The sequence below is a fragment of the Daucus carota genome, chromosome 7 (genome assembly GCF_001625215.2).
Source record: "Daucus carota subsp. sativus chromosome 7, DH1 v3.0, whole genome shotgun sequence".
In the NCBI taxonomy this organism is placed as follows: Eukaryota; Viridiplantae; Streptophyta; class Magnoliopsida; order Apiales; family Apiaceae; genus Daucus; species Daucus carota.
The window spans coordinates 37,127,050-37,143,135 of record NC_030387.2 but is presented as its reverse complement, the minus strand read 5'-3'; the positions used below and the strand labels follow the sequence as shown (position 1 = coordinate 37,143,135).

The 16,086-nt window shown below is 35.6% G+C and overlaps 4 protein-coding genes across 5 annotated transcripts; all 4 read right to left on the bottom strand.

Moving 5' to 3' along the window:
• Positions 1-436: 436 nt before the first annotated feature.
• Positions 437-2,007, bottom strand: LOC108196452 (uncharacterized). The gene has a single exon (XM_017363748.2). It carries the CDS (start codon positions 1,817-1,819, stop codon positions 902-904), a length of 918 nt encoding a protein of 305 aa, XP_017219237.1. The 5' UTR covers positions 1,820-2,007; the 3' UTR covers positions 437-901.
• Positions 2,008-2,613: 606 nt separating this feature from the next.
• LOC108196453 (uncharacterized) lies at positions 2,614-5,818 on the bottom strand. Of its 2 annotated transcripts, none has more exons than XM_017363749.2 (9): positions 5,652-5,818; positions 5,281-5,353; positions 4,962-5,129; positions 4,554-4,625; positions 4,321-4,394; positions 4,066-4,216; positions 3,491-3,571; positions 3,319-3,408; positions 2,614-3,012 (listed from the first exon to the last, which is right to left on the bottom strand). In XM_017363749.2, exons 3-9 carry the CDS (start codon positions 5,100-5,102, stop codon positions 2,917-2,919), a joined length of 705 nt encoding a protein of 234 aa, XP_017219238.1. In that variant the 5' UTR covers positions 5,103-5,129; positions 5,281-5,353; positions 5,652-5,818; the 3' UTR covers positions 2,614-2,916. The 2 variants fall into 2 exon arrangements, with proteins under 2 accessions (XP_017219238.1, XP_063937557.1); XM_064081487.1 differs by lacking the exon at positions 5,652-5,818 and adding an exon at positions 5,523-5,645.
• A 1,753-nt stretch (positions 5,819-7,571) lies between these two features.
• Positions 7,572-9,106, bottom strand: LOC108196454 (uncharacterized). Its single transcript, XM_017363751.2, has 2 exons — positions 8,856-9,106; positions 7,572-7,991 (listed from the first exon to the last, which is right to left on the bottom strand). The coding sequence occupies exons 1-2, from the start codon at positions 8,939-8,941 to the stop codon at positions 7,787-7,789; spliced, it is 291 nt and encodes a 96-aa protein (XP_017219240.1). The 5' UTR covers positions 8,942-9,106; the 3' UTR covers positions 7,572-7,786.
• A 1,674-nt stretch (positions 9,107-10,780) lies between these two features.
• LOC108193154 (ATP-dependent Clp protease proteolytic subunit 3, chloroplastic) lies at positions 10,781-13,599 on the bottom strand. The gene is made up of 5 exons (XM_017359684.2): positions 13,216-13,599; positions 12,917-13,031; positions 12,376-12,551; positions 11,427-11,522; positions 10,781-11,335 (listed from the first exon to the last, which is right to left on the bottom strand). Exons 1-5 carry the CDS (start codon positions 13,531-13,533, stop codon positions 11,045-11,047), a joined length of 996 nt encoding a protein of 331 aa, XP_017215173.1. The 5' UTR covers positions 13,534-13,599; the 3' UTR covers positions 10,781-11,044.
• Between the last annotated feature and the right edge of the window lie 2,487 nt (positions 13,600-16,086).

Sequence of the window (16,086 nt, the reverse complement as noted above, 5' to 3'; positions counted from 1 at the left end):
AATTAATTTTAACCAGATTATATTTACCAATTGATTACAATTTTAGGACGATTACAAATTATACCAATATCGGTTTATTATAATATAGTATTATAAATAATATATAAATTATATCTAAAAGAATAATGGTGGAGTTTTTTTATCTTGTATTACATCACAAGTGTTTGTAATTTGAACGGTATAAAACTCTTTAATATTGTAAGAGTAAAAGAAGTCTACATGTGACCGACTTGTAGTTATAAAAGAGATGACCAAACCAAAATTTTGTACGACTACCAATTAAACCTATGTTGGCTTATTATATTATAGTATAGATATATAGTATAGTATTTGTCTCCATTTGAGAGTAGTTTTGAATAAATATATATTAGTGACAATTATATTTATATATACAAAGTTATCAATAATATTTAGCTGGCAATAAAGACAAATGATATGCTGAAATATATATAACATAGAATTGTTTGAGTATACAACTTTCTTTTCCTCGCAAAAAGCAAACAAACAAGGGCCACACAGATCTTAAAATCATTTCAACCAAGGAAATGTGACTAGTTGTTCTCGAGCATGTTTTATGGATTTTAAGTCATGGATTTAATTTTAAGCTAAAATATTTGTTTGTTTAATAAATCTGAAATAAGATGATCGAGTCGGCTCGGCTTGATTTGTCTAAAAATTCGTTTGCAAATTGATACGGGACGAGACAAATTTAACTCGGCACATATCATTTAGTTAGACAAAGCGTTCACTAATAGTCATGTTGCAGCATCTCCCTGTTTCATGTCTCAGACCCGTGAAATGAAAGTCCCCAGCTGAATTTAAGCTAGGTACATAGCGATTAATCTGATACATCTTTATTTAAGAGACAGATAAATGAATCATAACCTTCATGAATCACAACTCAGGATATAGCATCAGCAAGTAAACTGGAAACCACTCCATTTGTCACAGAAGTGAGGATATGAAAAATTTCGCGGCCTAGTCTGCGACGTCCTTGACCTTGAGCCGGGGCAGCCTCAGCTTGTGCCGGAGCTTGGTGAATATGCGTGTGCTGTGAATTCGAGTGAAAAGGTGCCTGGTTGCACGTACTACACGTATTTGTATTGCAAGGCACTCCATTAAAAGGATGGTCCGGATTGTACACGATAGATGAATTCATATTTAAAGGTGCGCCAACAGGCATTTGGCCGTACAAGTTGTTCGGCTGATGTGCATATATGCCATGGGGGACTCCGCCATACGGTGAAGTTGTTTGAACATTTGCAAAAAGGGGCCTATAAGGCGGTTGAGGCCTGGTGATTTTATTATGTGGTTTTGCCAGACACTGCAGATGGACATCGAAACCATCACAGTGTCCGCACCTATACCTCCAATTCCAGGAGTTGCAGACGGCTCCACAGACGTGACAGGGAGCGTCTTTATAAGGCTTTTGGAACATCAGATGGTGGAGAGAATGAACTGCATGAGGACGAGGTAAAGACCGGGGAAACTGAGTGCAGAGTGGATGCACATTGAAATGACAAGTCTGACAGCAGTAATATAAACCCTCAACAGTATCTTCACACACATCACAAATCCCAGGAGGCGCGGTATTTTGAGGGCTACTAATCGTGAGGCTTAAAGGGTGTCCTGGGTGCAAAAAGGAGGATAGTATTTTCGGGCAATTGCTGCAAAATTCGTGCATATGAAAATTGCAGGGCGTGCACCCGAAATTCAGACCATAGCCACTGGTTTTGCAGCCACCACAAAGGTATCCTTCGGTGTTAATACCTTGTAGCAGGGGATGACCCTGATGCATGAAGTGGCTCCTTGGGAACATGTTAATTTTGTGCCTGCAGAAAAGTTTCAGCTAATAATTGTGTGAGGTAAGAATGGAAGGTATGTTCTTATGAAGGTGTTAGCTAATGTATGCAACACCAGTATATATTGAGCCATGTCCGTGGCCTAGTCGTGTCAGTGGGAAACGAGTTGTTGAATGAGCATACTTCCCAGTTCAAGGAAGTTAAGAGGACTTCACTTGGAAATATCCGTGTTCATTTTCATTATGTTCATCACCATATACTGATATACAGATGTTCTATGATGATTGGGCGATTAGATTGACATCGCTATCAAGATTCAAGTTGCAAGGAAAAGTATAAGTGAAGAACTGCTCTAGAGGTGTCTTGGCTGAAATGATTCTGTTGAATATTCCGCAGTTTCCAGTTTTTTGTCTTAGCATTCAGTTACTGATGGCCAGATTCTATAACTTGCTTTGTCTATTTAGTAGTTGACTGCATCACTTTTTTTTTTTTTTTGATTTAATTACAAAATTAACAGGAAATAGCTGTCAGTCCATCTGAGGCTATATAGTAAAGAAACCATTTGTGAGTTGTGACACTGACTGATAAGTTTGTGTGTGCAGCAAATTTTCTTAGCAAATATGTGTGTGAGGTAAGAACGGAAGGTATGTTCTTGTGAAGATATTTGCTAACATAAGCGTAATACATAGGAGCTATGTCCGAGGCCTATACGTGTCAGTGAAAACGCTACCCTGACAGCTGCCAACCAAGGAACTTATATCTGCAGTCGGAAGGAAAATTCCTTCTACAGATTATAACTGGGGCTTAAATGTAAAATTTAATCTCAACTTGGGCTATATTTTTATTAAATATGTTATACATAAGATATAAACAAACATTTTGTATTTACATTTGACAGTAGTAGTTAGCTAGTTGTTTCTGCAATCAGTAGTGGTGTGTACAAGTAGTTCTGCAGTTGCAAATTTTGATCCTGACTAGAGATGTGTTTTAGCAAGAGCAAAAGAATCAGGAGCAATTTGTGTGGCATGCTCTTCGTATTGATACAGAAACAGGAGCCGAAGAAGTTGCTTGCTTGACAACCTCCTGTTTGCTCCTCTTCTCAAATTTGCAAGAGTCACAGAACTTGAATAAGATGTGGTGATGGCTGCTGCTGCAAGTGGGGCAGCTCGCTTTCTTCATCTGATGTGGCAGGCAAGAAGTCACGGATATCCTGCCCATAAAAAGAATTTGTTAGATGTGGCTAAGAATGATGAGTGGTGTCCACTCCATTCACTGAAATGATTTTGTTAAATCCGCAGTTTCCATCTTAACATTCAGTTTCTGATGGCTAAGCAGCTGCTACCAGAGGTTAGTTGCCTTAGTAGCCATTTCTTTATAATGGCAGCATGATTGTTAACAATTGTCAAATTGGTAATGAAACAAATGCAATTGAAAAGTGCTACAGGGATCTTAATCTACAATTAGCCTATGATGAAGTAAGAAAGATTCTTTGTAGCCAAATTAAATCTCTGTTTACCTGAAGATGCCTACGGCGCTGGACAGCAGCAAATGCTCTGAACATGACAAAGATTGGTAAAAGTATCCCGATAGTTCTTAACATTAGTAACTGCAAAGAAAAGCCAGTGTATCAACAGTGTAAGATGAGACATTATCATTTTTCTGAAAAAATGAACTGCAAGCTTTCTCACTGTGAACAATGTAAGTGAGTATTCTCCTGATCCTCTGACGATGAATGGTAAAGTATGACGTAACACTAGAAGCAGCATAAACTGCATGCATGGAAACAAGAATAAGCATTGGCTTTGACATTTATCCACTGAAAATAACAATTTGGGTCAAAATCCCTAAGATTAATATCCGTAAAAATGATTTGCTAAACACATGATCACACAGAGTTTTAATCTATAATTTGCCTCGTCTACTTAGCAGCTGAGTGCATCACATACAGGGATACCACACAAACAAAATCATTTGTTACAGCAAGAATCCTGAATTTTCTAGATTTAAAACAAACTTAAAAGGCAATGGCTGTGAAATCAATTGAAGCTTAACCTATTTGTGGCATTGACTGAAAAAAAAACCCCAAGCATTAGGGCTTTTAAAGATTTATCAGGTGATAAAGGGCTCTTTTTCACCAATCAGCCCCTAAAATTAACCGCAACATCTCTTTTGAATGTGTGCTAATACTCTGGCTAGTTGTAACTTGCATAAAAACTAATCACAAAAATGTAAGAACATGAAAGTGGGTAGAGAGAGGGATTACAATTATAGCAACTAGACGACAACATATCAGGCCTCTTGAAGTTGATTGTGCATATTCATCAAAGTCAGTATCGGAAGAACTGTGATCCCTGGAAACCATTGCTATAAGTTGCGAATTATGCAGATCCCTCCTAGAGATTTCCCAGCTCCCCCTGAAACAGCCCCGTCGAATCCCAGTTGAAATGTTATTCTGAGTTGTAAGATTCAGTGCAGTAAGTTAACTGGTAACAACATCTTACAGCATAGAATTAAATACCTGAAGTCCATGGGGATAGCACCATAATGAAACAAAGGGGGGAGTGTGGGTGCTGTATAGTCTGGCTTAAATTGCTGAACCTCGCACCCAAAACAAATAGAAAAAACAAAGCCAATAATGCCCTCCTCTCAGTATCATGTAAATTAGCTTGAGTATGGTGCAATAATATTTGAACTAACATGCCAATTTGGATGCATATCGAAAATTTAAGATCCTGGATCATTTTGACAGACCTGGAGACAAATTTCACATGTTGTGTCACCCTTCTCGTTGCACCACTTCTGGACACATCCGCGGTGAGCATACTATAATAAAGATTAAATAGTAAGAACTTGAATCATATCTGACCCACTCAAACATATCTGCAGTCATGCTATACAGATCAGTATCTGAAATCATCATCAATTTTTTATATATATAAGTTAATTAAAGAGATAACCACAGTAAACAACACAGACAAAAACTGTGATTCCAAAAACAATGTCTTGACAAATTGACATTGTCCTAACACATAAAACACATAATCCCTCTTAGAAACTATAATACGTACCTAATATGGTTTACTGAAAGTAACACTAATACCAAGTTTCCAGGAGTTTGATATGTCTTCCAAATGATAAATCCAAATACAGAAGAATTACCTTCAAGCTACCACTGCATGAACAAGGTACTTCCATATTTGAGTCTTCATCTTCATCGTGACAAATCCTACAGTCTGCTAATTTTCTTGGCGATGATTCAATATCAAGTTCTTTTCTAGCTGATGAAAAGTTCCTCACCATGTCCTCAATTTTTTAAGATTGTGCATGCTGCAAAGTATTAAAAGACCTACGATATCAGCCTCAATGATGGACTCGGTAAGCAACTGATCCGCCACTAACACAAAATGATCCCTCATCCTCTATACATCATACCATATTACTTTTAAATATATTGAATTATGAGTTTAGTGACACATACAGTGCTGTTGGTCCATGCAGTAAGTTGTAACTCTTCACAGGGATGTCTGAAATGAAATCTTAATAGTAGTCACCTGCAGCATGAACAATTTAAACTCATTATTAAAAAAAATTAACAAATTTATGTCATTTTCCAAATGAATTATATGGTTGGTTGATCTGCAACAAGTAAGATGATTTAAAGTATGATAAGAAAGAAAGGGAGTTGTATGGTAAAGCAAATTCATAATGAAGAGGGCATGCCATTTCTTAAAAGCACAGTGTGAAATCAAGGGGTGAATCAGAAAGTGGAGCATTAAAAGAAAAAGAGAATTGAAGATCCAAAAATGAGAAACTTGTAAGCCTAAAAGACTTGTAGAAAGTGAAGGGCACCTTTATTTCTAAGAAAAGGAAAGTGCTTTAATCATCTGTAATAAAAAATTTATTGTGGAAGAAAAGGTTCACATAACAATTCCCAGAAAAAAAAAATATAAGCAGAAAAGAATCAGATAGAGTAAAAAGAAGAAAGATACAATTCTTGGAAAAGCACAATGAGATCAAATTTTCAGAAAAATTATTATCACAAAGGATAGCTATATAAAAAGTTGCCACCTTCAAAAAATTTATTAACAAAGGCATTAAAGTTGAGAAAGAAATAGAAAGCTTGCAATGCTAATTATACTACAATGGGATGCCTTAAGCAAAGAAAACTAAAACCACAAACATTATCAACTGATTCTTACAATGTGGGTTTTCTATAATTATAACCATAGAGTTTGGAATGAAGCAAGAGATTGAGTGTGGGGTTTTGGTATCCTTCTTGCCAAGACAAGTACATTACTACTGCTCCGGTATTACTTTTTTTTGGTCTTAGAAGTTCATTTTCCCGGTTGGTTAGGTATGTCGGGTTTGTGTTGAAATACGAGTTTTTGTTGATAAAATTTTCAAGTCGTAATGGCTGTAATTTTTTTATCATTCGAAAATTCAGATAAAAAACTTTGGGCGGTGAATCATCCGAGAGCCGGATGAATCATCAGAGTGAAAGAATGATCAAGTGGTGATTGACGAGTCTCTTTCAAATAATGAGTTCCTTGAAAATAAGCACTCTTTGGTGTGACACTGTTTGTGTTCCTTTAGTTTGGTCACTCTCCAGATTCTACCCCGTGATCCTTTGAATGCATACCCTCCACTACATTCTGTTACTTTTTGGTTTTCTAAGGGTTTGTGATTGATATTATGGGTCCGGTGTAGTGTATTATCAGCAGTTTATTACTCTCTCCGTCCCTTCCATTTCTTTACACTTTCCTTTTTGGGGTGTCCCATCCAATTCTTTACATTTCAAAACTTACCAAATAAGGTCAATGGGTCCCACCACTTCTCCACTTTTCTTTCCATTTCACACTACTTTTACTCCACTATCTCCTTTTTATACATTAAAAATCAGTGGGTCCCACCACTTCACCCACTTTTCTTTCTCTTTTCAACTACTTTATTCATATTTTTTAACCTCCGTGCCCAACCCATTCGATAAGAAATGGGAGGGACGGAGGGAGTACTATGTTGGAAGACAATAATCTAAATTTTGATGAATTTAAGGGAGGGTTCCGGGGCCTTTCAGCAAAAAATTCACTTATCTTGGAATTTTTACCATCCACCGGTCTTTCAGTTTTTTCAGCTAAAAGACAATAACCCTAATTTTGATGAAAATACAAGGGGACTCCGGTGCTTTTCGACAAAAAAATCACTCATCCTGGAATTTTTACCATCCACCGGTCTTTTTCCCACTGAAATTATGTTACTTGTGATCGATTTTTTTTTGAACCATTACCATGATGTTATTAGCCAAAGATAATTCCGGAAACTGCAAAATATATACTTTTTTCTAAATGATCAAATTGGAGCATGAAGATGTTTTTCTCATGAACTATATGGAAGAAGAAATATTTTGAATGTTTAGATGTAAAGAATATTGAGCGGATGGATCTCAATGGGGCCGTTTAGGTTAGCTTAAAAGAAGTGACTTCTTGCTTATAGTAAAGAAGTGGAGTAGATATGAGAAATAAATAAGTTGATAAAGTGTTTTAAAAAGAAGTAGAAGCTGTGAAGTTAGCATTCTCAGCTTCTACTTCTTTACACAAACGGGTCAAGAAAAGCAGAAGCCAGAAGCAGCTCCTGCTTCTCGCAAACAAACACCACCAATAACACAGTTTCTCAATGAGATGTAGTTATGTCGAGCACAGAAAGAAAAATGAGCAGATATTGAAGCTCTGTTACCTTCATAATATATGAATACTTAGTTGCGAACTTGCAATATGAAAACGAAGAACTGGCATAACTGCATAAATGAACTCCATAATTCGATACTTGAATAGCATAATTCATCATATTTACTAGTGGATCACTGCTCTACACATCATATTTACTAGTACATTAATATTATTCATATAGGCTTCATCCCGGAGGATGGCTTATTTGTCTAAAGTTTTAATGCCATATCCCATCTCCTTGCTAGTTCATAAATCTCACTTCTATTCAAACAGATAGTGCTTGTCCACAGTTTCTGAGACATCCCAAGTGCAGCTCATTCCTTTCGGAAATACAACCATGTCCCCAGCTCCAAACTCAACAGCCTCGTTAGACCCATCAGGATAAACCTTCACCTTCCCCTTCAGCAGATAACATGTTTCTTTTGCAGAGTATGTCCATGGGAATTTGCTAGGAGGACATCCCCACCTAGTCACTCACAATCAAGTATATAGACATCAAAGAGCGGACCAGCCAATTAAAAAGTACAGGGTACTTGACGCATACAATTTAGGTTTTTTAAGTTCTAGCTATAAGACATTCACAACATAGAATAGTCAAGCCATCAAGAGTAAATGGGTAACAAAACCAATTCTGATCATTTCAAAACAGCATTTTCAGTTTCCCGTTTCACAAATATGTCCTCTCTACACTATATAGATTCAGGTACGAATACTACGAGTGACAGTCACTATAATAGTGCGATTTGTTGATTATTTAACACTGTTCTAATCAAAAGTCTGGTGGGATTCAACAGAAATGTCTGCAAAATCCAACACTCAAATTGTGTGGTACAAATTCATCGCATTTCAAATCTACTTCATCTAATTATTAATACTACCATATGATTCCAAATTATCATATCACGTAAATGTGGGGGAAAGTAATCTGCTTCGCATCAAGCCACGCAAGAAACACAATAGCTACGTATATCTCTTCCAAATTTTATGCTAGATGCATACAATATAAGCGATTAATAAATTTTGGGCTACAATTTTAGTACAAATCGAAACCAATTTCACTTCTTGTTCCAGCAATTCACTAATACACTACATAGATCTAACTTTCAAGTATTATATTTAGGGATTTTATCAAAAATACCCAAGTTACAAATTCTTTTTTTGAAAATACGGTGCAACCATTAAGGTTTTCAAAGAGCGTTCCAACCTCATTAACAATTTCGACCGTATTTTTTAAAATAAGTTTGAAATAGATATTTCTGCAAATTTCCTTTGATATTGAACACAGCATTTATACAGAAAATTATATACACAGAGAGAAAAAGAGACATACTTGGGCCATGATCTGACGCCAAGTTCAGACAGCTTCGACTCAGGTGGGTTGTTTGTAATCTTGATACCCAGTTTCTCAGTGGTCATGATGTCTGCTTCTGCTGCTCTAACAACAAGTCTTCTCTGTCTGCTGTAAGAATTGTAGCTCAACTCCACTTTGCCACTATGAGATGTTTTAGGGAATGATATAAGGGCGTGTTTGGATGTGGTTTTTGAGATGGGGGCAATAGAGATGAGGCCAGTGTTGAGTGTACTAGACTACTAGTGGTGTTCGCGAGGAGTGCCATTTTTCTTTTTTACAGAATTCAGGACTATTTTTCAATTTTCTTGCCAGAGGGGACTATTACTTTTGTTGTATATATCTTTTTATTTTGAGGACTAGAATAAATCTTGGTTTATTATCTTCCACTCATATTTTTCACTTGTTATCCTCGGGATATTGGTAGTTTGGTACTATTTCTTGTTTGTTCTTATCTTTTAAGTGGTTACCCAATTGAAATAATTTCAATTAATCAGTATTAAATATCAATTTCAGTTTCTACAAACCAAATTTAAGCCCTAAAAATAACTAGATCTTACCACGACCCGAACATGGATATCAGACTCGAACATAAGTATCATAATTTTAGAATAATTAGGATTTGTTAACATGAATCCGAAATTAAACATGCATACAAGAACTTAGAACTTAGGCACTTAAACTACACGCGCAAGACTGATTCATTATACATCAATTATATATTATTATTATTATTATTATTATTATTATATATATCAAGCATAAAATTAATAAAATAGTATAAAATAAGTCATTCATCAACCTCAACCTCAACCTCAACCAACAGGTTAGAACAAGACCAGAAATTCATATTGGTAGTAAAATATCCGGTCGTAACAAGAAGGATTCGACTCAATACCGTACTCACACCCATCTCATGTCCGATGGACACGAATATAGACACAAAAATGGAGAGCCCGGTAACATAGATCATACATAAACCACAGATCTGTCAAAACAAGAGTTTACAAGTGCATCCAAAAAATTACTACATATATACTCCTGATGCTAATGTATACAAGCATCAGCATTACAAGAGCTAAAAATGGCCGTTGTATTCATCAACTATAATTGCACAAGTCTGCAACTTCACAGATACAAATATCAGAATGCTACTGCTTCTCCCAATGCATCCATTCTCTAAGAGATTTGTACTATCAGAATTCAGAGAGTCTGGATCACATTCATATTATACCTATTCTTATAACATTTATGTTTTCATCATCAAGTTGGCTCCTGCAATCCAGACTCAACAAAAATCTGATATCTTTTTGGTATATATATATACTCCATTTAATTCTTTTCAAGCTAAAGAGTTGCATTTTCGATCTTTTATATATGCCTAATGAGAAGGACGTATTGAATAACAAAAGAGCATGACGATTCCATGGATAAGTTGTTTCACCAACTAAACAAAATAAACAAGGAGTTAGTTTCATGGATGAGTAATTTTACCAAGTACATAAAAAAAACAGATGAAGATATACAGTAGAATAAACCAAGCACTGTTGAAACTTCCAGCAAACATGTACAACATTTGATGGATTTGATAGCAACTTCACAGCAACCAGATTTTTATTTGCACTAATCCTTAATTCGATATCACGAATGTTGATTTACAAAAATGGCAGATCCTTAAATAATATTGTATGTTTTCTAGAGTATTAATTGATCAACTGTTAGCTATCAGGTTGTCCACAAATCGTAATGCAGAATTACAACAAAATGCATCAACTGGTAGTCTAGGTGCTTAACCGAAAAGATCAGTTTAGGCTGCATAAACATGCTGATATAATATAACATAACATCAGTTCATTAATATTACTCACTGATATGAGTGTCAAACCCAAGGAAAAATGATGAAGAAATATAAGAAAGTGTAAAAACACTAAAAATCATATTCATTTTCCACAAAATGACTGTATCTTGAAACAGGCATCATACTAATTTATCAGAGAGCATTCCCTCGTGAAAAATAGGAATTTTTGGAATCTTGAAAATCGTATATATCCACTGGATGGCATCATCAATTATGAACCCTTTTTGTGTTGACCGGGGATATCTGTTTGGACATTCCACAGTAACTGCACTAACTGGTAAGTGTGTTACAAAACTAAACATCACCTGGCACCTCATACAGGAGCAGGTGCTTCTGCTTCCTGTTCAGTGCCTTTTTCATCATTCCCTTGACTGCTTGCATGTCCATTTTGCAGTATTCTTTCTTCTGACGGTAGATTATTCTTGGATTTTTTTGTTCCCTCGACCTTCCACATATCCCACACGCGGGTTTTAGGTGGAGCCAATGAATCCCCTATAGGTGCAACTAATCCTGGCTTCCCATCATCGATAACTGCATCCACCAACCCATACTCCACTGCTTCCCACGGGTTCATAAAATTGTCACGATCTGTATCCACTTCAACCTGAAAATGAATCATTATTAGAATTATACATGCTATGTACTGTGTTTTTACAGAAATAAATCATCATAAGAATTATTTCCGGTTGACCAACCTGTGATTCAGGCTTTCCAGTAACTCTTGATAATATTTTGTTCAGCTTAACCTTATGGTACGCCATTTCCCTTATTCTGATGCTCATTTCTGATGCCTGTAATCAAGTATTCCATCAGAGTAGAACCAATAAGATATATTTTGTAGAGATAAACTTCATACTCTTAAAAAAAAACTGTCCACAAGGGAACATTATTTTTTCAAGCATATGTTTATAATAATATTGTTTGCCATCTTCCAAAAATATAATACAATATTCCCTACTCAATAAATCAGTCATCTTATAAATTAAGGTGCATTGTTGCTCAACCAAAGTATGGTTCATTAACCAGGCACATATTTCCTCGATGCTACCACAAAGTCCTAGTGCAAGTCAAATTAGAATACGAAGTAGTGAGGGGTAATTGTTCTTCAATAGATGTTGCACTCTGCAGAGTTATTTTATTTCATTGCACACATAACTCACATATGCATACGGCATTCTAGTGCGAGTATAATGTAGTTGATATTAACTTTATCACTTTACTTTAATAGGCTGAATCTACACACTTAAGTAGTGTCCCTAGTAAGTCAACAGTTACTGTCTAAGTAAACCCATCCATCACTCTACTTTGCAGCCCTACGCCTCTGTGCAGCCTGCCTCTGTCTTCCATGTCACTCCGGCAACATTAATAACCAAACGACAGTTCTGATAGAATCAAATAAGAGACGTGCAATCAACCAACATAGTACTTCCGTACTATGTTACATATATCACTATTAAATTAGGAGGGGATTAAAAGAAAGCGTTAAGATATATATAATAACTGAAACTTCTAATAAAAACTCGTATATCCTTGCGGAGCATTCATGATGCAGGTACCAATTATGTCCACATGAAACATACAGAGATGGAAATAATAAGAGAAAATCTTAAATTGACGATCAATTCAATAAATGCTGAAACTTACCTTTCCTCCAGAAGTTCCAAGTGGTTGATGAATCATCACCCTAGCATTTGGCATGCAATACCGTTTCCCTTTAGTACCAGAAGCAAGGAGAAATGCACCCATAGATGCTGCGAGGCCCAGGCAGATGGTAGAAACATCTGCCTTGCATAACTTCATAGCATCGTATATCCCCATTCCTGCATGCAAAAGCAAAAGAATGACAAAGGAAAAAGTTATATATATCAACATCAATTTTTCACATTTAAACAGGATGGAGTAACTTAGTGGAGTCCACAAGAAAAAAATCCAAGTGCTACAAGAGTTTGACATCTAACTTCCTAATCCCTAAAGATTGGACAAGGGGTAAGCAAGCTGTGAAAATCTCAATACTATCAATAAAGAGAAAACATACAATCTTCTGCATATGATCATTTCTACAATAACTATCCAGTATCCAATGTAATGTATAACACAAATAACTTTGCAAACGACAACAATTTGTATCATAACAGAACCCGACAAGCAACAAATAGATAGAGATAGTAGCAAGTCATAAATATACCGGCTGTAACAGAACCACCAGGCGAATTAATGAACAATTTGATGTCCTTCTTTTGATCTTCGGCATCAAGAAACAACAGCTGACTTATAATGTAATCCGCCGACACATCATCTACCTGCCCCATTCCAATCAAATCAATCAGACAAGTACCAAACTACCAATAACAACAAACTTCTACAAAAATTTCGATAAAAATCCAATCAACACAAAACCCATTTACCAAAATCACCAATTTACTCGATATCGAAAACCCCATCTCAAAAACACAACATAACATCCCCAATTGAGCATACACAAACCTGAGAGCCCAAGAAAATGATGCGCTGGCGAAGAAGCATATTGGTGGTATCGAGCTCCTCGAATCTCGGCATCCAAGAAGCAGAAGATTCATTACACACATCCCAATTCTCCGAAAGTGTCGCGCTTGCAGCTCTACTGTTTCTTGAGTAATTCAAAAGGGGCTTTGTTGTTTTTCTTGCTCGTCTTTCGAGACCACTGCTACAACTATGATGAGCAGCAAGATTGCTGAGCTGGAGCTTGGTGGAACAGAAGCTTCTAGAAGGAATTAGAGAAGGAACTGCTGCTGGGGTTGTGAAGGTTAGGCATCCGCTCTCCATTGTTGTTTGAGGTTCTGGTGTTTGTGACTTGCAAGTTACATATGTTCTGTCTGCGGGGTTTTGGTCACGTGGAACGATGTCGTTTGCTTATCTTGTTCGGTTTGGCTTGGTGGATTCGGGTCGGCTGGCTAATCATATTGGAGCCCCAGCCCCTCTTGTACGTTGATTTGAAAGCAAAAATTCGAAAAAAGGTTACAAACCGAGCCGTGATAAGTGAATATTAGAGCCGTAAACGAACCGAACTCGGACGAACTCTTACCGAACTCGAACAAAATCTTAACGAACTGAACAATGTTCGATAATTTTATCGAACAAATTTTTATGTCCGAACTCGAGTTCGGTAACGAACCGAACCGAACCGAACCGAACACGAACTGTTCACGAACATGTCGAACCGAACACGAACAGTTCGCGAACAATGGATATTTTAAAATAATATTCAGGCTATTTTCAAATTAATTTAATAAAAAAATTACCTCAAATATTTTATTTATATATTTACAACATATACAATATCAATTTTAAATTAATGTACAATTATAAAATAATATTATTACCTAAATTATGAATATTATATATTATATTTACATATAATATTATAAATATTTTTATATATTGTCGAACGAACACGAGCATAACGAACCGAACACGAGCACGAGCTTAACGAACCGAACACAAACCGAGCACCCTAAAAATTCGGTTCGGTTCGTTAAGCTTATCGGACGGAAAATGTTGTTCGAACTCGTGTTCGGTAAGCTTATCGGACGAGCTTACCGAACTCGAACACGAACCGAACCGAGCGAGCTTACCGAACAGTTCGGTTCGTTTACAACTCTAGTGAAAATAGTAAAATTCGAGCTGAAAATAATTGAATTGAAATTGAAATCAAAAATTAAAAATCAAGCTAAATTGAATCGATTATTTAAATAAATAAATATATAAATATACATTTTATTTAAGGATATACGGTTTAGTCACACTAAACATCGATTATTTTGAGTGATTTCATAATTAGCAATATAGAAAATATGTGGTCATTTAAAATTGATTCAGAGACCAGAGAGCTAGGAAGTGCATGTGAAATTTTATGACTTTATAATATATAAGTTTTAAATTCATATCATATCTTATGTGCCAAACGTAAACGTAAACAATGAAATGAAAGGAAATATATAATATTATTTACGTATTGTGTCAATCGATATTCATAATTTTAACAAATAAATAATTTTATTCAACACAAAAATTTAGTTATATAAATAAATTAAAGTATAGAAATTCAAAATTTTATTTTATATTTAATGATCATATTTAAATACTTATTAATTATATAAGATGAGCATATAATAAGAGGTTCATGTAAAGTTATCACATAATATTCTAGATCACTGAGGATTAGTGATGTTTTTGGCCACGAATGTAAAGATTTTATTACTAGATCAAATCTTTACATAGAACAGGATAAAAATATGAGTAGACATCGCCCGCCTCTTATTTGAGATGAGTTATTGAACAACTATATCTCATGAGTAATTCTCAACTATATCTCATGAGTAATTCTATTCGCACACCGGCACACAAATTTTAACATAATATTTTGATTCCTTAAACCTAATAAAAAATTCCTGGACGCCTCAATCACTTTTTCTAGATATGAAAAGTCGTAAGCGATCTGCTTCCAGTACCATATCTTTATACACTATTGTTAGATGTAGCTTGGATTGGAACTGATTTTAGCAGTAACTATTGGGGTAGTACATACCTTTAAAAATATGACTCATCAGCTTGTTAGGGCAAGTTACCAACCTCCAGGCTTGATTTCCAAGAATTGCAATATTAAAATTACGGAGGCTTCGAAATCCCATCCCATCTTTTGCTTTTGTCAAGTACAATCTACACCAATACATCCAATATATTCTCTTTATCTTTTGAAGTATCAAATTTCCACCAAAACTTGGTCATCAACATTTACAGATCTTCACAAGCTTCTGTCGGCAATAAGAAAACACTCATTGAATAAAATCAAATTCAGCATAAATGAAATCACAATTGATCTGAATCATTTGATAATCATAATTTTAAGTTTAGACGGTTTGTAATGATTGGTGAGAGTGGGTTCAAATTATTTTGCTCACCCATACTCTCACGAAACAAACGTTACAACATACAAGAACAAATCCAAATTAACAAGTTCAAGTTGCAGACCTGATTTGGTGAGTAAAAAAAATTCAAGATCAATCAATATCGAACCCCGTAATTGAAACTTCTCAGCAGATCGATAACAGAAGAAAGGTCGGGAAGATAACAGACTGGATTCTCCAACCATTTCTTTTTATCATCCGTTAAATATTGTAATCATGCTGACATATTTTTTTCTAGTTATTCATGTTTGGTAGTTGTCTCATTGCAAAAATTCCATTTAACCTAATTGAACTCATGCATGTTGAAACGACTCATCTAATAGTATTTATAATCACTGCATGTATCATTTTCAAAGAGTTCATTTTTAAACCCTAGTCAGGCGCTCTGGGAAAATAATATATATACATATAT